Below are 23,959 nucleotides of genomic sequence, written 5' to 3' on the forward strand. Positions count from 1 at the left end.
TTACTCCTCCCCTGACAAAGGCGTGATGGGGCTGATGTGTGCTCTCTGGGGTGAAATGCAGTCCACGACACATTGCTCTAAGCCCATGACATAAATAATAACATTCAAACCACTAGAACCATTACCACATGACATAACAACAATTAATAACATAGGGAAATAGGGTGCAGGACTGAAAGCCCACCTTTCCAGTACTCTTTCAAATTTACTGGAGAAATCTGAGCCCCTAAAAGTAATCTTCCAATTTATCTGGTATCCAGCCTTCTAAGGCAGGATCCTTAACTATGTCAGTATGTAAGGAGGAAGAGAAAATTATCTGCACAGAAGTGAAAGTCGTGGTTCAATAACATATTTAATGAAAGTCAATGGGAAATATGTATAGACTCATGTGGATCAGATTATGGCCAGCCAGCTGGAACTCCTGAGGGGCGAGTGGGAGGAGAGAGTTATGTCCAGACAGTGAGAGTCCCAGCACCAACCACAGGGATGCCATGAGGTTGGAGCTCTTTAAGAGGAAAACCAGAGTGTGAAAACAGTGGCCTAATGGGGCAAGCTTTCAAATGCAACTTCCAATGCCACAGATGGCTTTTTGACCCCTCAGTGCATTAAGGGAGGCAGTGAACGGAAGAACGATGACTTTCCCCCTCAAGATAAAATATGGAGTGGTTGTCTGTAAGACTTTGACTAAACATATTTTATGGAGTAAAATATTATTGGAAGAGGCAATTCCATGGCCCTCCAAATATATGAATAAAGCACTTCTAGACATAGGAGCTAAAAAGACTTCAGCATATATGTGTGACAAGAACTTGAACAATGGTTAATAAAAATTGAAGAAGACAAAGAATGTTGTGGAAGAAAATAAAAGTAGGAAAGAAGACACAAAGAAAACACATCTCTTAAGGAAACAGCGGAGGAGGCAATGAAGAGATTACTTAAAAAGTAAGGATATTTTGGGATATTTTACTCATTTACATTAATAAAGCTGGGTTCATTGTCTGGCTGACTCAACCACCAATCCATTAAGGAGTGATGACAATTCTACATCAGCCTGTAGATAGGATTTCCAGAGAGCATCTAAGGCAGTCAGTTCTCGGCTGGGCTGAGGTTCTGTTCTGATGCAGTAAGATGGATGAGAGCCCACATGTTTCTTGGGAGTGAAACTTGTCTTGTGTTATCATTCATATCATATCATAGAGCTTCTATAGAAACTTAGGTTATGGGTGGGTTTTCTTCTGGAAGCAGTGGCTCATCTTCAATTCATCACTGTCTGTCCCCAAATGCATGCATGTAGGAAAAGAGAACTGAACACATGGAAGGAAATCTTGGCCTGAAGGCATGGAGATGTCATTGTCAGTGAGTGGAATACTAGGTTCAGCTTCTAAAAATCTCTATTTCTTTCAAAGTCTTCTCAGTTGAGTACCGTACATCTTTTTCCTTATTGAATTTGTTGGTCCATTTCCAGAGTTATTTCTGAATCTTTTAAAAGTACAGCTGACTTCTCTGCAACATCAAACATGGCCACCATTATAAGGTTCCCCCAAAGATACCTAGAAACACACTGTAGATGGCCAAATTCATCTTCTAGGGAGAAAGATGGCAGAGAACACCTAGAGTGGTAGGCAGAGATGTTTTGACACTAAGAGAACAGAAATGAGGGGAGGAGAGAGCCATACCTGCTCCGATGACCTCTTCAATTTTCACAAAAGATACATCAATCTCCTTGGCAAACTCCCGGACAGCTTCATTGGGGTCCTCATAAGTGAAGGGGTCAATGTAGATCTTCATCCCTGGGGAGCCTTATTGGAGGAGAGAAGCAGGTTAACATCCCAAAGAGGAACAGTGGTCATTAAACACTGGCTGCTGCCCCAGGCAGCGAGGGTATGGCTGGGGAAGGGGGTCTCACCTGCACACCAGGCTGCCTCTCCCTGCCTTGATGGGCCTCCCTATCTCCCATCCTCCTGGGCCACACTAGCCCTGTTCTCTGTCCTCTACTTCTCCTTCTCCTCCTCCTCCATGTTCTCCTCTGTATTTGAGCTCTTGATGAAATGTGGAGCAGATTACTTATAAGTGACAGATCAGGACCGGTTCCCTTACCGGGCACTCACAGAAGGCAAGCAAGCTGATTGATGCCAGCCAAATGCATTAGCAGAAAAGTGGTGGTAAAATGGTAGGGCAGATATCAATATTTATCAACTTGACAACTTCTCTGAGTGGAGGCCACTGTTAAGGTTATTACTGACGGCTGTGTCCAGGGCTAGAAGAGGGATGAGGATGGATTTAAAAAAAAAGAATTTGCTATTAGAAAAACCTCAAGATATAAATACCAAGACAGTATACCAGAAGAGAAAATGTGAAGAGAAAAGCATAGAAAATATTGATAGAGAAAAGAGCAATGTCTACATAGAAAAAATAAAGTGGAATAAAAGAAAAATGATAATTGAACCCCCTGCCTTCAGACACACTGAAGTATGAAAAACGAATAAAATGGTGAATGAGAAATACAGAAAGGAATATAGACTGTGTCAGTGATGTTTACAGAGGCAAGATGAATAGGGGTGCATGGGGACAAAATAGGGAATTGTCATTGCAGAAAGAAATGGATTCAAAAAGTGGAGGAGAGGGGACAAAAGAAGGAAATGGAACCCAAGAAACAAATGAATTCATTCACAATGTCATTCTTCAACGTGTTAGATGTGTCATTAGGCAAAGCACAGAAACTGTTTTCATGGCAGTGGTGTATGTAATGGGGTGGGGGGAGGCTTCAAAAGCTAAACAACACGGTCCAGCATCCCATCCTTGTGAAGAGGAGGCATTTTCCCTGTCTGCTGCTGCTGTCTGGTTCAGCAGATAAGTCAGGTCAGCGGGCAGGCAGGTCTGGAAAGCACAGTGCTCTGTGCCCTCAGCTGGGGCCCGGGTTGAGGCTGGACCTCAGCTTCCCCAAGTTCTGCTCTTTCAGCACCATGTTCCTCATGCCAGCTTATCCTCAGGTGACACCCAGCCCTTCACACATGGTCTAGTTTGGACATATGTCATCCAAAAATCTTCTGACGAAGGCTCTACAGCTCTACCAAATTAGTGTTGGCTTGCTCACCAATTCGGGCAAGGATTGGAAGTGCCAAGGAATAATCCAGAGAGAGAAGGATAACAGAGCAAAGAGTTGAAAGAGGTATTTTCTTAAAGCCAAAGAAAGCCAGGTACCCTGTGAAGAGGAAATGCTTTTTGTGGAAGATGGATTATTCTCAGTCACTGAATAAAATTACTCCCAGCATGCTAGAAGGCCCGCTTTAGAACGATCAACACTACTCTAGCGTGCTTCTTGAAAAGCTGGGGAGGACAACATGGACTTGGAACCTGTTGACTGAAATGTGGACACAGAAAATAGAGAGATCCTCACCTTTATTATAGAATGTTCTAATCCCTAGGGGATGCAGGAGAGCAGGGCGGGACACAGGGAGAGAGATTCTACTTTAATAAGAGTGGGAAAGGAGGAAATAGGGAACTCATCTCTTTCTCATTTTATAGAGAGAACGAGTGAAGAGAAAAACTGAAAACAGATTGAAAGTATCCAGTAAAGCCAATTAGCAGCACCAGAAGTAACCCTTAAGACAAGGTTTTGAAAGCAAGCAGCTTATCTGGGAGTAGATCCCAAAAAGTCCTTGTAAGGGAGTGGGGAAGTAAGAGGAAGGGGAAGAAAGCCTTTGAAGATTGTGTTCTCAAGCCACTTACACTGTGGGCAACTGAAGCAGGCTTAACCCAGGGAAGTTCTGGGGGCCAGTGTAAATAATCACTGGCTTTAGAGCTGGCCCACCCTGCAGAGTAGGGAGCTGTGATATAAGCATGGGATTCCCATCAGTCATTGGCTGTGGGCTGCTGTGCGGGTGGATAGGGAGGCTTCATGGCCAGAGAGAGTGTTTAGGTCAATTGGGTAAAGAGAGTTAAATATATGGTAACAAAAGGAAACTAGATTTTGGGTGATGAACATGCAACAGAGTATATAGATATTGAATTATAATGTCATTACACCTGAAATTTCTAAATGTTATTAGTGAATGTTACCTCCACAAATTATAAATAAACAAAAAAACAAAAACACAGATGCTGCAGGTGGAAGTCAGCATGCACTGGAGTGGTGAGGACATGAGATGAGGCAACAACAGACCCGCTTGAAATGCTAAACGGACAGCAGTCAGTGCCAACAGCCTGTAACTTTTACTGAATTCTGAGCTGAGAGAAAGAGGTTGAGAGCCCAGATGCCAGAGCCCAGAGGTGAGGTCGGAACCCAAATCCTCTTACTAACCCATCATAATGCAACAAGTCCACCTCCACTTACCAATGGGGGCAATGACACCGCCTTCCTAGGGCGGTAATGATCTTAAAGATCATATTGCAGGTGACATGCCTAGCATAGTGCCTCATGTACAGAGAGGGCTCACAAACTGATACACTGTACTCATGATAACCACAAATAAATTGTTCTAGGAAGTGTTTGGGAAGGTAGGAAGAGGAAGTGGGGTGGGCAGTGAGGGATATAAGCTGCTTAGGGTTATGTTAGTTACTTTAAAAATAACTACCTTGTTATTCCAGATCAAGGGCTTTTAAATGATGTATGTTAAGCTGTCCTACAGGATCTCTTGCATGAAAACTAATTAAACAATCTAGAATGTGCTATAATGAATGGCTTGCAAGTAAAGACATATATAAGGATGAATGAGAAAGGATTCCCAGTTAATGAGTTTTATAGATATTGGTCCCAATCAGTTCTGGGAAGGAGCTATTATTCCCAGAAGGGAACGGCTCATCTCTTGATGGTGCCAGGAGTCTTTTAGGCCAGTAATGGGCAATAAAGTGCACCTAAATGAGAGAAAGTTCACACTTTAATGACAGGCGTAGTTTACTCACAGAGAGGTTTTCTACCTTGCTGGACTGTAGAATTATGGCGTGTGTGCAGGTACACACACATGCAATGTCACAGCTGCTGTTCTGGGGCCAGGGTTTTGACTGTTTCACATGAAGGGGTTACAAGACACTAGAAGTGGTGATGTGATGTTAATTAGAATGTCTGTCCTCTATGCAACACTGGGAATCAGCACTTGTTGTCCCTGACATTGAGGATGCTGTTGTTACACTGAGCAAAAGAAGCTGAAATCAAAAGTCTGACAAATGGCTCAAACTCAGTGCTTTTCTTCTGATAGGACTGACCTAGTGAGTGGTCCCAGCCTACACCCCTCAAACTAGGAGCAGCAATCCGTGATCATCTCTTCTAACTCGGAAGAGTAATGTAGCTGAGAACGTGCACTTAGAGGCCCCTCCTGCACTGTCTCATCTCCAAATGACACATCTCTCCAGACCTTTCTCCCAAATTACAGCCAGCCTTTCTCAAGTCCCAGAAGATGGGGAGAAAAAAGAATGCCTTTAGCTAGACGGAACAGGTCATTTGTCTTTCGGCTCATTTTGTGTTTCTGCATAAATCCTGCATCAGCCTGTTCCTGCTCCCACTTGCCAGTGAGCAGTTTTTAATTATCAGGAAAATGGTATTTAGTGCAATGAATCACCAGACAGTGAACAAGGAATTCAAGTCAGCTGCCGAGTCAGGCAGAGCAAAACATTTGGAGACAGGGCTCTGAAAATGTTCTCAGATTGTGAATGTTGGGAAAATATTAATAGTGGCACTAATAATAATATCAAATGTTACTATAGATTGATAACATAAGGCATTTTATAATGCTCTGCACAGGGCTTCACATCATTATTGTTAATATTATATATATATAATATTTACAGTTTTTGGTTATTTTTTAACATAGGTTATGTACCTCTGGCACAAAAATGGTACACATGGATCTAAACTTATAATTGCTAGTGCCTTGAAAGAGAGAAAAAAACTTCAGTTTTATGATCTTCTAGATCATAGAAACCACTTCAGTTAAGTGATTTCTATTAAAGATCTGATTTGTACATGTTTGTTCTTTGACCTCAAAACTCATTTTTGCTATGGCTGGGGTCACAGCCTGGACTGCTAAAGCTTTAGTGTAAAAAATCATAGTTCTAGGACACTTGCCAAATCTTAAACATGAACCAAGGCTTTAAATACATTAAGTCTGGGGAGAAATGACTTAGCCACAATCCAGAGCATATTTGCATGGCATGAAGAAATTCTTGAAGCAGAAGAAACTCCCAGCTATTGTGAGAGACTCTGCATTAGTAGCTCAGGGTGCTGTCAAAAGTGATGACACTGGGACAAATTCTGGGATGCCAACAGATGTGTGGGGGTGATTCTAAAAGGTCAGTTATCAAGTTTACAAGTGCCAGGTTTTCAGGGCAGAACAGAAGTGGGCTGGGAAAGGGCCAGTTCCAAACAGTAGGTGACATTTAGGATGACAATCTGAAGGAGAAGACTGCTCTTCTTCTGCCCTCTTGTGCATTCAGAAAGTATTAAATCAATGCCATGGACATCTTTTAGGTCCATGGACAGCATGGCTGTCTAGGAGGCGTCAGGAGTGCCAGGAAGAGCCTGATGCCTTCCTGCTGGTGAAGGACTCCTAGAATCCCACAGAGTTGGGCTGTTTTCAGTCACTGATATCTTGTGTGCCAACAGTTTGGATGGAGTCATGGAAAGCAGGGAGGTGTGTCTCATTGTTCCCCACTCTGAACTTAAGGCAGACTTAGTCATCTTTGTGACTCATCTAAATTTGGTTCAGATATCTTAGCACAAGAGAGAAGGAGTTTAGGGAACTGCTTATACAATTCAGTCCCTGGAAGTGACTTTACCTAATCCTCTCTCAGTTGATCACCCCTTATTTTTCTCAGCACTGACTGGACACCCAAAAAAACAATGACTGGACAGCATTGTTCTTGAGACTATGGGAGCTATAGGACAAATACATCTTGTAAAGTTCTTCAGGTGATTGAGACATGAAATAATTGAGGTACAGTGCTGGAGAGTCTGGAAGCAAGCTGTACATGCTGCTGAAACCAGAGAAGACAGAAGGCTATGAATGCCAGTCTTCAAGGTCAGAATCTTAGCAGGACGAGTCACATGGTCATGCACAGGAGAGAGAGGAGCTTGAAATGTCATGTGGTAAAGCTCAGAGAGAGGAGTGTGACCTGCTTGAATGTGCAGAGAAGGGGGTTCTGAAAAGGAACAGCACTGATGCACTAGCACAGGAGGGCCTCAATTACCAAACAAAGGCATTAGGATTGTTGCCATCGGACATACAGAGCTGACAACTGTTTCATCAGCAGGGGAGGGATGTACTGAGCGCAAGGCACCAGAGAGTACATTTTGCTGGCAGGCTGCAGCATTCACGTGCATTGTTGTGGGGAGGAGCTGGAAGCCGAGAAAACGACTACGAGGTTGTTGCAGTCATGAAGTGGAAGATAACAGCATTCAACTATGAGAATAGAAGAAGAGGCAAGAGAAATTTCAAAGGAAGAATTCATAGCAGTGAAAAGAAGAATTCAAATCAATGCCAAGACTCCTAGAATGAAATGGTACTATGAACCAGGTAATAGACTTTGGGCAAGAAACCCTATTGTCAAAGACATTGGCACATGTGGTTTGAACTTTGAATGCACAGATGAAACATGCAGGTGTCTAGAAGGCAGTCAGAAAACTCAGAATGGGCACAGAGCCAGAAGACTGGGTCTGGAGTTGGAGATTTGACTGGCATGTGGGTGGTAGTTGAAGCTGTTGATGTGAAGGGCTGAAGATCTGGCAGTTTCCTAGAGTGAACCTACCAAGAAAGGTCAATGGGCACTAGAAACAGTTTGCTCTGCCTGCTTGGGAGGTCAGAAACCAGGACAATGGGTGGTTGTGTTTCTCCGTGAAAGAGTAGAGGTTCTGGGTGCTCAGCCAGGGCTTGAGAAACAATACAAGAGGGGAGACCCAGGGAGGACAATGAGCCTGAAAAGCTGTAGATCTGAGGATGTTCTTCCTCCCACCTTCTGAAATGGGGTTTCACCGCATTTGCAAGCTTTGTTTTAAAAATGACAGTTATTGCCTAATATATGTCCCAGGAGAAGGAAAATGGGCCACAGTTTACCTGCTATTGAAGAAAAAGAGTTTAACATTGCCCTGCTTCTTTGGTATCAATGACCAGGGAAGGCAGGTCCTTCCAGTCAAAGCCCACAGTCTGGGCCATCGAAATCCTGCCAGGAACCTGAGGGCCACAGCCAATAAGCTCAAGACTTAAAGAGTCAACATGGTTGCTAGAGGATCTGGCTTAGACCCAGCAGTAGACACGTGTGAATCTAGGTCATTAAATTTATTTGACATTTAATAAGCATCCACTAAAAACTCGGACACTTTTTGCACCTTAGGGCCTTTCCTCCTTTCCCCAAAGGTCCTTGTTTACTTGTACTCAGTTACAGATGCTCCTATTACCTCCAGAAGAGGCAGCCAAAATTTCCACAGTCTGTCTTCCTACTCCAAGAGGGACACCTGACTTCACCCTGGTGCCCAAGGTGACTTCCAGTGAGCTAGATGCTACGCCCTCTATAGTTCTGACACATATCTACCACCCAGGGTCAAGAAAGATGGATGTAGAATCTTGGGTCTAAGAGTTTTTCTGGGTTTAATATAGTATGATGTCTCACCTAAAGCAGGAATCTGTTCTACAAGATCCCTGACTGAGAATTATCTCTGCTTGAATGCTTCCAAGAATGAAGAGCTCACTTCCCACAAGGCAGCACGCCTCTATTTTAGACAGCTCCAATGTAGGGGTGGGTATGTTCTTCTACTGAACCACATTTGCCTTCTTAGACCTTCCACTAGACAGTTCCATTTAATCTCATGCAGAGCAGTAACAGCATGTCCTTTTTCCCCCCACAATGGTCTTGTGCTTAATGATGGCCCCCAGGTCCCTGCCTGCATTTCTGCTGCACCAAACCTGTGTCCAAGTCTTAGAGGTAACAGACTGGGACTTGACACCCTCCACAGGCAGCCTGCTCTCTCCTGAACAGGTGCTTTGCTGACAACATTCTTCTTGAAATGGTCTCCAGAATGAAGAACATCACTCAAGATGTATTCTTCCCAGCACAGAGGACAGCAGGTCTGTGCATCACCTCTGGTCTGAACTTTAATTGGCACTACTGGGCAAGACAGACCTGAATTTAAAACCTTGTTTTATAAATCACCAATTTTCAGATTCTGGACAGGTTACCTGTCCTTTCTGAGGCTCTCTTTCTTCACTTGCAAAACCTACCTCATGGGGCAGTCATGAAGATGAAATTAATTAAGACAGATAAAGTGCTAAATACAGTTAAATGCTCAAAATTCGAGAATATCACTCTGCATCAGTAACAGAGCTTGGCTTTTTAAAATCAGCTGTATATCACTCATATTAATTATGTGGTCAACTAAATACCTACATTTTTTTACACAAATAGCGAGTCAGGTTTCCTCTTTTTTTTGTATTGCTTCCTTTTTGTTTTTACCTAAACACTAGACTCTAGATTTATCCCTCTAACATTCCTTCTTGCAGATATTGAATTAGCATTCAACACTGATGGATAGTTCTGAATTTTGATTCTGTCTTCTATGGTGTTAGTTATGCTCTCCAACTGTTATCCACAAACTTGATAAGAATCCCTATGCCTGCACCTGACTCATGAATTTAAAAAACAATCAAACAAACAAGAGATTGAATTGGACAAGGACTAGAATAAAACTGGTGGCTTCCTGCCTGGCTGACAGCGTCACTAACCCACTTTCTTTTGGTATGAAGACAAGCTCTGCACCTACTTTACAGTGTTTCCCCTTAGGAGATAATAAAATATTTTTGCCAAAATAAAAATTCACTACATCTGCAGTTCCTCTTGAATTTACTAAATGTGTAACCCTAGTAAATGAGATGAGGTCCCATTATTTTTTTCTTAATAATCTTGTGTCAGTTCCTAATGATCACTGAATTTAGTTTTGAATGCCCAGAACCCATCTGCTTCAGTCTCTTCAAGAGTTTGGCAGGGATGAAGTTCACTCTTCTGTTTTAGTGCTCTGCCCTTCTGCCCTATGTGAAAATTAGAGTGCTGCGATCTTGCCTAATCTACAATCTTTGGGCACATACCCTAGATGTCCGTGCTTTTCTCAAAGGTTAATAATATTAGCCCCATGATTGTATCTGTGGTTTTGTTTAACATGGAGATGGTCTGTCAGGTAGGGCTGCTTTTGGAAGGCCCCTGAACTCTTAATAAGCTTTTATTTTCCTCTTTCCCAACCATACACACTCCACCCAACTCATAAATCAGTGAGGAACCAACCACTATCAAGTCAAGTGTGTAATTATCTAAGCCCCATAATTACCCAGTAGTGTTTTCCAAATACAGAACCAATTGGAACTTTTCTAAGATAGACTCTGAAGCACACCCTGGCCCATCTGGATCATCTTGTCCAGAAAATTTTTAGTCAGCCAGCGCCTTCTGAAAATTGGCCCACATAAGCCATGAGGACACACTATGTGTCTTCCCTTCCTGGACATGGGAAACCCCAAGCCCCATCCACCCACCCTTGAGCATGAACCACAAGCACCCAGGCTCTACATCCAAGCATCTAGCACCATATCCAGCAAACTTTCTCTTCCCAATCTGCCTTTCCTGTAGTCTAGTTCACCCAAATCCAAATCCCCTTTTACATGCCTGTTCACTGTGCTCCAGGCTTAGAGGATGGACATAAACCAGTGTCTCAGAGAGCACTGTGTCCTTAAATTGACCAGATCTGCCACATCTCAATGAGCTAGAACAGTATTTCATTTGCAAACATTTACATGATGTTTCCTTCAGCTTTTGCATCATCTTGAAAGGCAGATCTGGGAGGGCAGGGGCCATCAGCCTCTCTATGGTTCCATGTGTCCTGCTTGTGGGGAAGAGAGGCAGGGTGCTCGCAGGAATGATGAACGGGGCTGGGGCACCCCTGCAGGTTTTCTGCAATTCCCAGGGCAGGAAGCCCTCAGAGCTCCAGGTTGTTGTCACATCCCCCAGGAAAGTACATGCACATGATGGCCCAGGTATAGGTAGGTGCACACCTTCAGACCAGGTTTTACTGACCTTTCTGCCTCCTGCCCTGAGACCCAGAGAGGGGAGTAACAAACCACCAACTAGGACATGTCCTCACCTTATTGTGACTAGGAATTAGTCCTCACCTTATTGTTACTTGCTCCTGACTACCAGGTGCCTTGAGCCACTGTAATATGTGAAGAGCAAGGGCTCTGCAGCCAAATTTAGAGTGTGCAGTCCACCTCTGCCACCCATGAGCCATGTGACCCAGGTAAGTCATTTACCTCCCTAAATTAATGCCAACCTCCCAGAGTGATTGTCATGGTTAGATGAATTGATGTGAGCTACCAGAATAAAGGTGCAGAGTAGGCTCTCCATAATTATTCTTATCTCTTCCCTGGCTTGGGCCAGGCCCAAACTGCATCAGAGAGCCTTGTTTTCTCTCCTGTTACACATGTGCTAAGTCTTTCCTTAGCTCCACAGTCTTTGCACTGTGATTCTCCCACAGTGGTAGCTTTAGTCAGAGGGACCGATATCCATGGGACAAAATGTACTAATGCAGTTCAGTGTATGAGACTCTGAGTGTAGAGAACCTGGGTGCGAAGAGGAGCCAGGTTTCAGAGACTGGATAAAAAGAGAACAGTTATGAATAGAGGGAAAGGACATGTATAAAAGGTGAATTGAATTAAAAAGACAGACTTCTAAGGCAGCTAAGGGAGTAAGGGATGAGCTCTGGTCCAGGGATGGTGACTGTGCAGCTTGTCAACACTGTATCTTCAGCTGTCCCCACTGGTTGAAGCAAGGCCATGGTTACAGCAGACTGAGTTTTGATTTTTCTGTAGAACCCTGGGAACCAGGGAAGCCTCCTTCTGTCAGCCATAGATGCGACAAAATTCCCCAGAAGAGGGCTATGAGCAATTCGGAGCACCTTTGTGTATATAAGCACCACATGACAGCCCAGCAGAACTGGTCCCTCCAGAGCAGGAGAATGGTCAGATCTCACAGTGAAGTGGCCAAAAAGGTACCAAGCTGTATCCTGATTTGATGACTGGGGACCCTTTATAGCCCACCCAAGGGGCAATGACAAGGCATAGCTTGCATGTCTTTAAAATAGAAACTCCCTCCTAGGGCAACCTATTCTCATCTTTGGCCATCTCTAGTCTTTCAAATGGTATTCCCAATTTGTGTTCCCATGGTCATCTCTAAATGTCTCACCCAGAGAGTAAGCAGGATGCTAAATCCGAAATGATCTTTACAATGGTTCTCCCTATGGCAAAGAGCAAAGGTGCAGCGGGAAGGCATGACAAAATCCTGGGAGGCCAGGAGGCAAGCAGGTAATCCTAATGCAGGTACCTTCATTACCTGCAAGGTACCTTCACTCGAGAATCTTAGATACTATTGGATTCTTTGTTTCCTAGCTGGGGAAGCTAAGGCCCTGCCTTCAATGCACGGGTAAATATAAGTAAAAGCATCTGTAGATTTTGAAGGCAGGAGAGTCAGGATGTAGGAAATGAGAGAGAGCACAGTAGGGTTTTCCCCTCCGAAACCAGTGATATCTGGTTAAAGGGGAGGCCCAAGGTGGCCTGGAAGGGTAAAGAAAGAGGGGTATACGGGACTCTAAGTATGTCAGGAGCAGTGTGTGTACATTTAGAGATGGCCCTGCTCTCAAATCCCCACCCCTCTTTGTGCTGCTGACTTTGGGCTGCCCTGAAGCCCCGTGGGAGTGCTTCTGCACCAGCGAGCCCACCTCTCTCCCAACTGTGACTGTCTGAACACCATGTCAGCTGTCTGGGGCCTGATCCCCTGCAAACCCTTGGCAGTTTCTCGGTTTTAGATTGAAAGCTCCTGGAAAACAATATCTTATCTACAGACTGGCCTTTGTACAACCCAAGATAGCACTGGCCATGTAAGAACATGAGTTCCTTTGTGGTGAAGCTGCTGTGTGGATGTTTTGGAGACCCTAACCTTGGAGAAGAGATGAGTTTGATTCATGAGAACTTTCTCCTTGGAGCCCATATGTACTCCCAGAACTGCCCATGGACAAGGTCTGTCTTCCTTGCTCACAGCTGCGTGAACAGAAGAACAGGGCTTACATTACAACAGAAGGATTGAGGTGAGGCTTATGGAAGAAGCCTGTGACAGAGCACAGCACAAAGTGTGGGGACAGACTTCTGAGGGCATCTGTGGAATTGAAAAGGAGTTATTTAGACACAGAACATGTCTGCTGCAAGGATTAACGGTACCATTTTGTGGAGGCGGGAAGGTGGCCGGACTGACCCAGTGGGACATTTTCAGACCCTGCAATGTTGTAATTACACAGATAAAAGAGTAATTCTGACATATGACTTCATGTTACACATTGCTGAGGAAAAATTTCAGTTACAAAAATATTAGATATCTTTTTTTAAAAGAGAGGAGTAAGATAATGAGTGAAAAAAACTTTCAAGGTAACTTTTTAAAAGAAAATAGTTGGGAGATATCTCAACACTTTAGTCTCTTGGGCTCTGCTATCTTTTTAATTCCCTACATTCATGTTCTCTGGCTTATCTGTGAATTTGGTTAACACATTCCCCAGCTGCTCAGTTGGATAAGATAAGGCAGAAGATGTTAATAGGGAACCCTCCATCCTTCTCCACTGTGTCTGATTTCAGGATTCATTGACTTGCTAAACCCAATCTTTCCCTGCACTCCCTTGTCCTATACAGGCTTATCAATGCGAAAGATAATCTACTTGCCAGGCATCCAATGAGTACCCACAATTGGCAGAATGCAGATGGGGTGGTGGTGGGGGGCACACAGCCTGTGGTCCTTGAGGACCTGCAGAGAAAGGCAGTGCTGGGGGACTGGGGACTGGCTGGGGAAAGGACTGTGGTCAGGCCTGGCCAGGCTCGCTATAAGGAGCTCTCCAGGCACTTGCCTGCTCTACTCTGTGGTTCTCCAAGGGTCAGACAGTGGGTATCTGCTTTCTACTCACCTCGGCCTGTGCTGTAATGCTGGAGCTTGTCACTGTACACAGCCTCTTTGCTGTAAGCTCGTTTCCTGTGGACACAAGGAAGAGGAGCTCTCTTAGCCTGTTTGCTCCAGGAACCTCTGCCCAGGCCTCCTGTCCTGGTGGGGACTCACCCAGGCGTCTCCTGGGGTGGGTAACTGTGACTCTCACTTTAGGTATAGCTTTTATCATGGCCAAAGGTCTAGTCTGACCACCACTGTGGGCAGCTGAGTCTGCTTTCAAGTCAAAGTCTCAGAGGCCAGGCATGGCTGCGTCAGAACTTGGGGTTGAGGCTCTTGAGGATGCCTATTAGTGCTCTGGCTGCACTGCCGCAGTGCTTGGGAGGGGCCAACTGCAGGGCTGTGCACAGCAGAATCTGGGCTAACCACCGAAGGCAGTAACAACAGTGTTAAAAATTCACAAGGCCTCCAGGGCCAGCCCTTCTGCAGAACTTGGAGTTCCTCTTTTCCTCCTTGGCTCCTCTCCTGCCTGTTGCCTTATGCCCTCTGCCGAGAACTTTGGCTCTCTAACCAGAGGATGGCCTGTGTGAGGCACAGGCTGTGATGCTCCACTGGGTCAAATGCAATTTTATAACTGTCACTCAGAAAAACTGTGGTGTGTGAGGAGCACTAAGAGTCTTGTCTAAAATGAAGCTTGAGGATGGATGCTGTTTACTCATAACCTTGCCTGGTTCTTACAGAGGATTGTATCCCAGGCACAGAGAAGTTAATCTGGATAATTCTAGGCTGCCTGTGGATTGAGATAGAGTGATGACTGGAAGTTTGGGGGTGTGACGCAAGTTTGGTAGTATGTCCACGAAGGGTCAGGCCCTGGACAGTCTGCAAAGCCTGGGAGGGGTCTGAATGTGGGGCTTCCTGGGTTCAAGGAGCTCTCTTTCAGGTGGGAGTCAGGGGTGGGAGTGGAGGGCCTACCTGCTACAGACGATGGAGATGGCCACCAAGGACACGACAAACACGACTCCGGCCGCCGCTGAGCCAGCAATCAGGGGCAGCTGCTCCCTCAGCTCAGACTTGTAATCATCTAGGCAAGAATGAAGCATTAGAACCTTCCCCGTATGTCATTTGCATACAGCTGGCACTCAATGTATGATCCAAAGACACCATTCAATATATAATAAATACAGGTATGCCCCAAACTTTGTTCATTGTTCATCTGAATTTCAAATTTAACTGGCTTGCCAGTGTTTTACTGGCAACCCTAATGACAATACATCTTGAACCAAGGTTCCTGCTGCCCTGCGTCAGAATCTCCTAAGCCCAACTATTAAACACGGCTGTTTCTGGGCCCCTACTCAGATCTCCTGAGTCAGAACCCTTGGGTGAAGAGCAGGGTATCTATCTGCATGTTTCCCAAATACCCGAGGTGATTCTTGTGCCCCCAATGTTTGAGAGCAGCCCTCAGCTCTGTGGGTGGAGACAGACTGCTAAAGACAAGGATGCTATCCTGAAAAACTTCCACTTTCTGGAAATCAATTCTAAACACTGAAGGTAGAGTTTCAGTTTCCCTCCATGGAGAGCTTTTTGTAACATGCATACTTTTAAAAAATTAATTTGGCTCAAAAAATGCAAGGAGCCACAGTGAGGATCCATAACCAGGTCTTTAAACATAAAACACATCGTAAAGCAATGTGACCTCCCCACAGGTCTGTCAGCCCCAGTGACCCATCTTCGCTCAACCTTCAGACTCACCTTTGTGCTGCCTTTGGGGCCCGAAGCCTCAGTGAGCATAATTACTACTGATGTGTGAACCTCAGTCATTAAGATTAACACTCCCAAATTTGGCCACTTACCAGAACTCTCTTATATCTAACCCCTCATGGGTTTACAAAATTTAACTGCCAATGTAAAAGGAATTGCCTTCTTGGGAGAAATCTGTTACCTCTTGATTTGTCTAGCAGAATTGTCAAGAGACCAGCACTCAGCTCATTTTGAGTTTTGGGCTTTTAATCCTGTATACCTCCTGATGCCAAAGTGCCCATAAATCTGGATGGTTAAGTGAGGTGCAAAGAGGGGGACAGAGTCCTTAAGGACAAGAAGACAGCCAGTGTTCTTTCCGTACCAGCAGCATTATCAGTCTGAATAGACTGGTTTGCCTTTCCACCCCATCTCACCATCCTTAAAATATGACTAAAAATCCACCTAAAATACACTCTAAACAGGTTGCAAACTCCAGCCTTACAGCAGCCAGACAGCCTGCACTAAGGCACCCAGGAGCACATCACTGGGAAGTGGTGGGCACCTGTGGGGCAGCAACGCCTCACAGAGGGCCCCCCAGCACTCGCTCCTCTCACAACTGTTCCCAAGGAAATGAATATTATGATTTTTATATGAAATCATTTGATTTTTAAATCTTTCTGGTGAATTTTTAAATTGTCAAAAACATAATGTGTCCTTAGAAAACCTCAAGCCCTGTCAAATGCCTAGCTGAAGAGTGTTGGCCCAAAATAAAATGTTATGTAAGGGCAGGCTGCTTTGTATATAAAATTAATGGCTTTCAATTTGGGAGGTTGGGAATAGGCTGACATTTGGAAAATGATGAGGAAATAGCTCATAAATGAATATATAAATATAGATAGATAGGTGGATAATAAATAGTTAAATGAACACATACACTATGGTCCATGGCTAGCTAAGGAAAAGAGTGAGTGAACACAGGCAGGCAGACACACCTATGCTCAATGCCCAGACTGCAGGAAAATCTCATTTTCTTTTTTTTTTAAATTTTTAAAATATATTTTATTAATTATGACATTACAGTTGTTCTATTTCCCCCCTTCATTCCCCTCCACCCTGCATATCCCCTCCCCCACCATTCCCCCCTGCCTTTAGTTTATGACCATGTGTCTCAAGTTCTTTAGATTCTATATTTCCCCTACTATTCTTGCCTTCCCCCTGTCTATTTTCTGCCTACCGTCTATGCTACTTATTTTCTGTACTTTCTCCCCCCTTCTCCTTCTCCTACTCCCCTGTTGTTAACCCTCCATGTGATCTTCATTTCTATGGTTCTGCTCCTGATTTTGCGGTCCTCTTAGTTTGCTTTTGTTTTAGGTGTGGTTCTTAATAACTGTGAGTTTGCTGTTCTTTCATTTTTCATATTTTTATCTTCTTTTTCTTAGGTAAGTCCCTTTAACATTTCATGTAATAAGGGCTTGGTTATGATGAACTCCTTGAATTTGATCTTATCTGAGAAGCACTTTATCTGCCCTTCCATTCTAAATGAAAGCTTTGCTGGATAAATCATTCTTGGATGTAGGTCTTTGGATTTCATGACTTGGAATACTTCTTTCTAGCCCCTTCTTGCCTGGAAGGTCTCTTTTGAGAAATTCGCTGACAGTCTGATAGAAACTCCTTTGTAGGTGACTGTCCACTTATCTCATGCTGCTTCTAGGATTCTCTCCTTCATTTTAATATTGGCTAATATAATTATGATGTGCCTTGGTGTGTTTCTTCTTGGGTCCAACTTCTTTGGGACTCTCTGAGCTTCCTGGATTTCCTGGAAGTCTATTTCCTTTGCCAGATTGGGAAAGTTCTCCTTTATTATTTGTTCAAATAAGTTCTCCACTTGTTGCTGTTCTTCTTCCCCTTCTGGTACCCCTATAATTCGGATGTTGGAATGTTTAAAGATGTCCTAAGGTTCCTAAGTCTCTCCTCATTTTTTTGAATTCTTGTTTCTTCATTCTTTTCTGTTTGGTCATTTTTTCCTTCCTTCTGGTCCACTCCCTTGATTTGAGTCCCAGTTTCCTTTTCATCACTATTGATTTCCTGTGCAATTCCCTTCATTTCAATTAGTTTAGCCTTCATATGTTCCTCTAATTTGTGACTAAAATCAACCAGTTCTGTGAGCATCCTGATCACCAGTGTTTTGAACTGTGCATCTGAAAGTTTGGCTATTTCTTGTTCGCTTACATTTATTGGCTCTGGGGCTCTGAGTTGTTCTTGAGCCATGTTTTGAACTGTTCATGCCTGTTAAGTATGAGGAGCAAAGCCTTAGATGTTCACCAGGGCAGGGCGGCTCGCTGGTTTGTGACGCTGTATGTGGGGGCAGGGTCAGAGATGGACAGTGGCAGTCCCCTCTGCCACTTCCTGCCACTGGGGTCTGCATGGTCTGTCTCACTGCTAGCTCCTTCACCAGTTTATCTGTACACGAATGTGTGACCATGATCAGCCCTCAGTGGGTCCAATGCCTTTGGCCCTCAGTGGGTCCGCCTGCTTCTCCATACCTGGGATCCGCCCACAGCTGCTGGCGCACCTGGATTGCGCACCTGGGTCGGTCTGGTGGCTTTTTCTTGCCTGACCCCGCTCTGCTGCTGGCTCTGCCCCTCTTACCGGTTTGGCTGAGGGGTTATTTGTTGTCAGACTTCCATGTAGTTCAATTTTCTGTGGTTTGGTTGCATTTTTGTTGATAAAACTTTGTTGTTTTTAAACTTGATTGTGTGAGAAGGCACAGTGCTTCCACCTACGCCTCCATCTTGGGGGAAGTCCTCGGGAATCTCATTTTCATAAGTGTTAAAGTGTATGGTGTCTGAGGAGTGGGGGGAATTGTTATAATAGGAAACTAATGAAGCTCAAAGGTAGAAGTATTTTAGGGGTCACATATGAAGCTCCTTCAAATATTCTGAGATGCTGGGTTCACAGTACTTCCACACCACACATTCTGTCTCTCCATTTCCTCCCTGGAGACCTGGGCGGTGAGCTCAGTTCTCAGCCCGCAAGAACAGAGTGAAGTGAGTGAAACAACAGGAATCTGAGCCCTGCTTCTGGGCCAGAGGACACACTGACCCCATGAGAGACGTGTGGGTCCCACTGCTGTGCACACGCTGGACCCCACACAGAGATCCTTCAGAGGCAAGTCATCAGATGTTGGACCCAAATGCCCAAATGGGCTAAACTTCAGATACATGTCTCCCTACACAGCTGTATCAGGAGGCAAACCATTCCAAGGAAATCCTACTGGAATCCAGTTAGAGACTAGCCTCTTGGCTGCAGGGGCAGCTTCTTTGGTGTGGGGTTTCCCCTCCCTGAACTGCCCTCCCTGTGCCCAGGTCACTAGCTCACCCCTTACCATCTGTCAGGGTCTGGAAGCACATCTTGCCGCTGAACTTGCCATAGCCAGCCACGGTGCGGGCACGCACCTGTACCACATACACCATGCCTGGCCGCAGGCCATCAATCCGCGCTGTGTTGGTCTGGCTCCTGGCCATGGAGGAGTTGAACTCATTATGTTCCTGAAAAAGGGCAATGGGAGGGGTCAGTAGTCTGCTCCTGCTGCTGTGGCCTCAGGCCACTCCACCCTGGAGCACCCAGGCTCCATCAGTTCTTGGTCTTACAGATCTGCTAGAAGGTGTTACCAATCCCAGGATATCCATCTGAATTGGGACAGACTGGCCTGGACTGAGGAAATAAAGAATTGTCTCTGGACCATGGAGTGGCTACAGTCTGAAGGGAGTAAACAAACACTGATCTCTCAGGGACTGTGGGGGCTCATGGTCATTTTCTATTGCTCCCCCCTCCAGGCTTCCAAGTAGAATAACAAAGCACATCCATCACTATGAAATGCAATTCAGTCTCTGACCTCAGCAAAAGCACAGATTGGGCTGCCCTATGCCTGCTTTTCCTTACCTTGCTGCTACTGAAATGTTTTCTTGTCTCTTCTCACTCAAAATCTCCCTCATCACTCCTCACAATGGCTGTACTACACCACTCTGTAAGTTCCCTCAAGTACCTCCATTCTGCTGAAAAGGTTAAGACCAGGCTAGAGTACCTCCAACACCTGCTTTTGCCTTCACCTTGGCCTGTGTCTGTCTGGGTCCCCTTCCTCCAGTTCCCTCTCTACCATCTTCTGGGGCAGGCATGTCCTTCTCCATGGAGAGCAGACCCCGAATCCTCATACCCCTACATATTAGGGGTCAGCCCCGCCCTCCTTTTTGCCACTCTCTTCAGCCCCCTCTGCCCTGTCCTTTACAGTTCCTGTTGTCTGCAAATGTACCCTCTGGTGTGCACAGATGTTGCTTGTGCTTCTCACCCTCTGATTCCTCTGCCCATCGTGAGTGCCCTTGGAAGAGCTGCTTCCTCTCTTTGCTGCTGATCTGATGTAATAACTGATTTGTGCCTGGATTTTTAGCCTCCCATCTTTTCTTCCTTTCCCTTCCCATCGAATACAAACTTCTTTCCTAAAAAAGATCTCTTACCTTCTCTAAAACTATTATCAGATAAAAACAAAACCTCTAAATCTAGGTTTGTAAGCCCCTCTTAATGAAGTAAATTCCAATCCCTCACATGTCCCTAAATTGCCACCTTCCTGCCTCTCTAAGGACCACATTCTGGACACATGGCCTTTGCTTAATCTGTTTTCCAATACTGAAATGCCTCTGTCCGGGGCTCCCCTCTGCCCTCCTGACCCCACAGGCCTATACCTCCCGCCTCATGCTAAGGTCTCCTCTTCAAGGAAGGCTCCCCTCAGTACTTGAGCCCACAAACTGTCCTCATTGCTGTCCTTCATCATTATATACCACCCTCAGCACCTTTGGACACACCAGCCCAGCCTCTGATTTTTTTCCAGAAAAGCATCATGGAGATGCAGCTTAGTGCCAAGTATTCAGGAACATGAGTTTAGAGTCTTGGTCTGTCCCCATCTGCACCATGAATCTTAGAGGAAAATGGGGGCATCAGTGAAATAAAGAGCTTGAGTCCCTGGGAGGGAGGCCCCCAAGTCCCATGTGCAGTCTGGGGGCACTGTGATGGGTTCTAGGCACAGGAGTTCTGAAGGCGTGGTGACAAATTAGGGAATAGCTGATGGTGAGAGGTCTGTAAGCCACATCTTCAGTTGATGACAGACAAAACTTTAGGAGTTAAGCCAGTACAAAAGAATAGAGTTACAATGATAAGACATTACCATTAACTTGTAAATGTTTACTTCACAAAGGCAAAGATGGCCAGATGTGTATTTATTCATTCATTTGGCCAGGAGGTCACAGTTACACTATCATATGTTGGGTGTTATTCACAGGCAGCAGGTACCAAGGCATGATCTCTCTCTGCTGGGAAAACAGCATCTTGTGGGTGGACCAGAAAACAAACAGATGATGACAATGGTGTTGACTGAGTGCCTTGGCAGCTTAGGAAGTTGTAGGGGAACAGCAGAAGGTCACAGTCCAGACTGATAAAGAATTTGGGAGGGGCTCAGAGAAAGGGTGACATGAGTGGAGTTCTAAAAGATGAAAGAAATCAGCCAGGTGGATGAATGTGGAAAGTAAGTACTGAATAGAATATCCTTTGAGAACAGAATGAAAATGCAAAAGCAAGTTTTAATGGAGCTCAGGAGCCTGCAAGTGACTGGGCATATGTGGAATGTGGGTCACATGGTGGGTGGTGACGAACACTTTGGAAGCAGTTGTATGAAACCACAGGTGAGAGGGTAGCTTGAACAGACAGTTGAAAGTTAGAAAGAGGCCCATATGCACTGTAGTGGAGGTGCTATCCACTGGTGTCTGGGAGAGATTCTTTGAAGAAGAACTACCCATCCATCATCTATTTGATTTATTTTAAAAGCAGGTGATTCTTGACCACCTCCACTGCCAGTCAGGGAGCCAGCAGAAGGAAGGATGTTCACTACAGAAGGGATGTCATCTAGACCTATGGTCATCACTGTTTTGACACAGTGGAGATCTGAGATCAAAAACTGTGAAAAATCACATCACCTTGCAAGTTAGGACAAAATCCCATTGGTACAGAATCCAGGTGACTTCCCAAATTCTTGGTTTTACTGGAAACTGTGGAAGTATGCACTGCTTGAAATAAGCATTGACCGGGCAGCTCTTTTACTAAAAAATGTGTTTTGGTGTATTGGCATTTGAGTTTTTAGCACAAAACATTAACCCATAATCACTTTATACTGCATACATTCAAGAAGTTCAGTGATTAAATTAAGCATCACTCCTTGTTCCCTTCAAAACCATTAATCAACTTCAGGCAAATGAATTAGAGTGAAGGGCAAAGTCTTTTTTTTTCCTTTTTGGTCACTTATGACTGAGTGAATAACTATGGGGGAGACAGAGGTTGTGGCTGTTGGGAGCAGAGACCATGTCTCCCTATCTCTCCATTCTAACACATAGCCCGGGGCTGGCACCTCCCAGGCACTCAACCATACAGTGCTAAATAAATGAATAAATAGTGAGCTTCAGACCAGTTTTTATGAGCAAATGATCCTAAAATTTGGAGAGTAGAAATTCCCAAGGCTAACCCAGCCTGTTTTAGCTCACACAGTTAGTAGGAAATGTGAGTACATGCCTAAATGCTTTATCATCAAGACAGCTGAGAGCAGGCATAGACACTTGTCCCATGGTTTGCCTACAAACACTGCCACCAGGAGTGGAAAGTGCTATAAGACAGTAAACAAGAGACAATGATGAATGGAAATGTCTTGAAATGGGGATGGAGATGAACATGGGAAAGGCTCTGGGAGTGTCATTAGCTTGGTGGTATCTAAGCTCTCTATTAACAAGCTGCTGGGAGACATGAAAGCCTCACTGATTCTGTTCCCAGAGCTGAAAGTGGAAGGTGTCCCAAGCACAAACCAAGAGGGTGATGTGTGGCAGGAAAACCAGGGAGGGTTTTTAGGGGCTGGAAAAGTATAGCACATGGCCAACTACCTGTTTTTGTAAATGAAGTTTTTTTAAAATATATTTTATTGATTATGCTATTACAGTTGTTCCATTCCCTCCTCCTTTATTTCCCTCTGCCCTGTAAATGAAGATTTATTAGAATCCACCCATCTGTTAACATATTCCCTATGGCTGCTTTCCTGCTACAAATGCATACAAGCCTAAAATATTTACTACCTAGTCCTTTACAGGACAATTTTGATGACTCTGGGTTTAGAAAAATTGGCATAGGATGGTGGGTTTTGTTTTTTTGGACTCAATCCAGGACACCTGCTGGATTGAGTTCTATCTATATTTGCATCTTCTAAAGACCAGGATTCCATGGCCTTGTACAGCATGTACAAATGCATTTGGATTTAAAATTAAGATACAATCTCTTATTTCAGGGGCCACACTAATTTTCAGATCTCCAGCATTAACATGATTGCATTCAGTTCTAAACTGAACTCAGAAATACATTGAAATATAATAAAACTGTCTATAGTTCTGGCTCTGTGACTCCCTAGCTGTGGTGTGCGTGGTCATAAGTCATTTAACCTTTCTGTGACTTCATTCCATTATCTATAAGTTGGCTAGACCTAGCTTTCAAGAATCTTTCTTTTAAGGGCCAGAGCTAATATATCTGTGAAAAATCTGACACATAATGGGCACTCAGTAAAGATGAATTATTATCATTGTGGTTATTTCAAAATACCCTCACCAGGTAATGTCTTTTCTTAAGTCATATTAGTAATGGTCAAGGCAGTGTAACAATTTTATAGTCAAGCACCTTATAAGTGAAAAGTTCTATAGTAATATACCAAACAGTAAGCACTGTTTTGGCAGAGAATCTTCTGTGTTCCCAAGGAAAGCAGGCTGTGCTATGGAGTGGGGACAGTAATATGCTTCACTGGGGTGTGGAAGCTGCCTCAGGCATTGAACTGCTGTGCATGTGTATCTGTTAATAATTAGTATAAATTACTGAGAAGTAGGGACATGGCCTGAAATGGGAGAAGAAGCTTCCTTCATAACATCAGAAGTGGAGGTTAATTACTGTTTTTCAAAGGAGGAGTTTTGTGTGTAAAGGGAAAGGCAGCGTAGGAACTTGGATGTGGGTGGGGAAGTGAGGAGCCAAGGGACACAGGCATGATGGTTTCAGTTCTGAGCCTGTCATTAAGCCCTTCACCCCTTTCCCAAGGGTGACTGCCCTTGGCCCAGCAGATGAGGAGGAGGGCAGGTGGTCTCCCATGCATTTGATCCCTTCCCCACACAGCCACTTGCTTCAGGGCAAAGAAGTGAAGCTATAGGCTGAGTTCCTA

At 44.6% G+C, this 23,959-nt stretch overlaps 1 protein-coding gene across 4 annotated transcripts in view; it reads right to left on the minus strand.

Annotated features, from left to right (window-relative positions):
- Nucleotides 1–23,959, minus strand: part of EPHB1 (EPH receptor B1) — a 419,448-nt gene that overhangs the window by 62,714 nt on the left and 332,775 nt on the right. For all 4 annotated transcript variants that reach the window (XM_037143852.2, XM_037143853.2, XM_037143850.2 and 1 more), the window contains 4 exons: nt 19,064–19,226; nt 14,914–15,022; nt 13,967–14,031; nt 1,677–1,799 (listed from right to left, as the gene is read on the minus strand). In XM_037143852.2, the coding sequence (XP_036999747.1) occupies nt 1,677–1,799; nt 13,967–14,031; nt 14,914–15,022; nt 19,064–19,226 (460 nt within the window). The remainder of the gene's footprint in view (nt 1–1,676; nt 1,800–13,966; nt 14,032–14,913; nt 15,023–19,063; nt 19,227–23,959) is intronic.

This window comes from Artibeus jamaicensis, unplaced genomic scaffold (genome assembly GCF_021234435.1).
Source record: "Artibeus jamaicensis isolate MK-2021 breed Jamaican fruit bat unplaced genomic scaffold, CSHL_Jam_final contig_519, whole genome shotgun sequence".
NCBI classification, from domain to species: domain Eukaryota; kingdom Metazoa; phylum Chordata; class Mammalia; order Chiroptera; family Phyllostomidae; genus Artibeus; species Artibeus jamaicensis.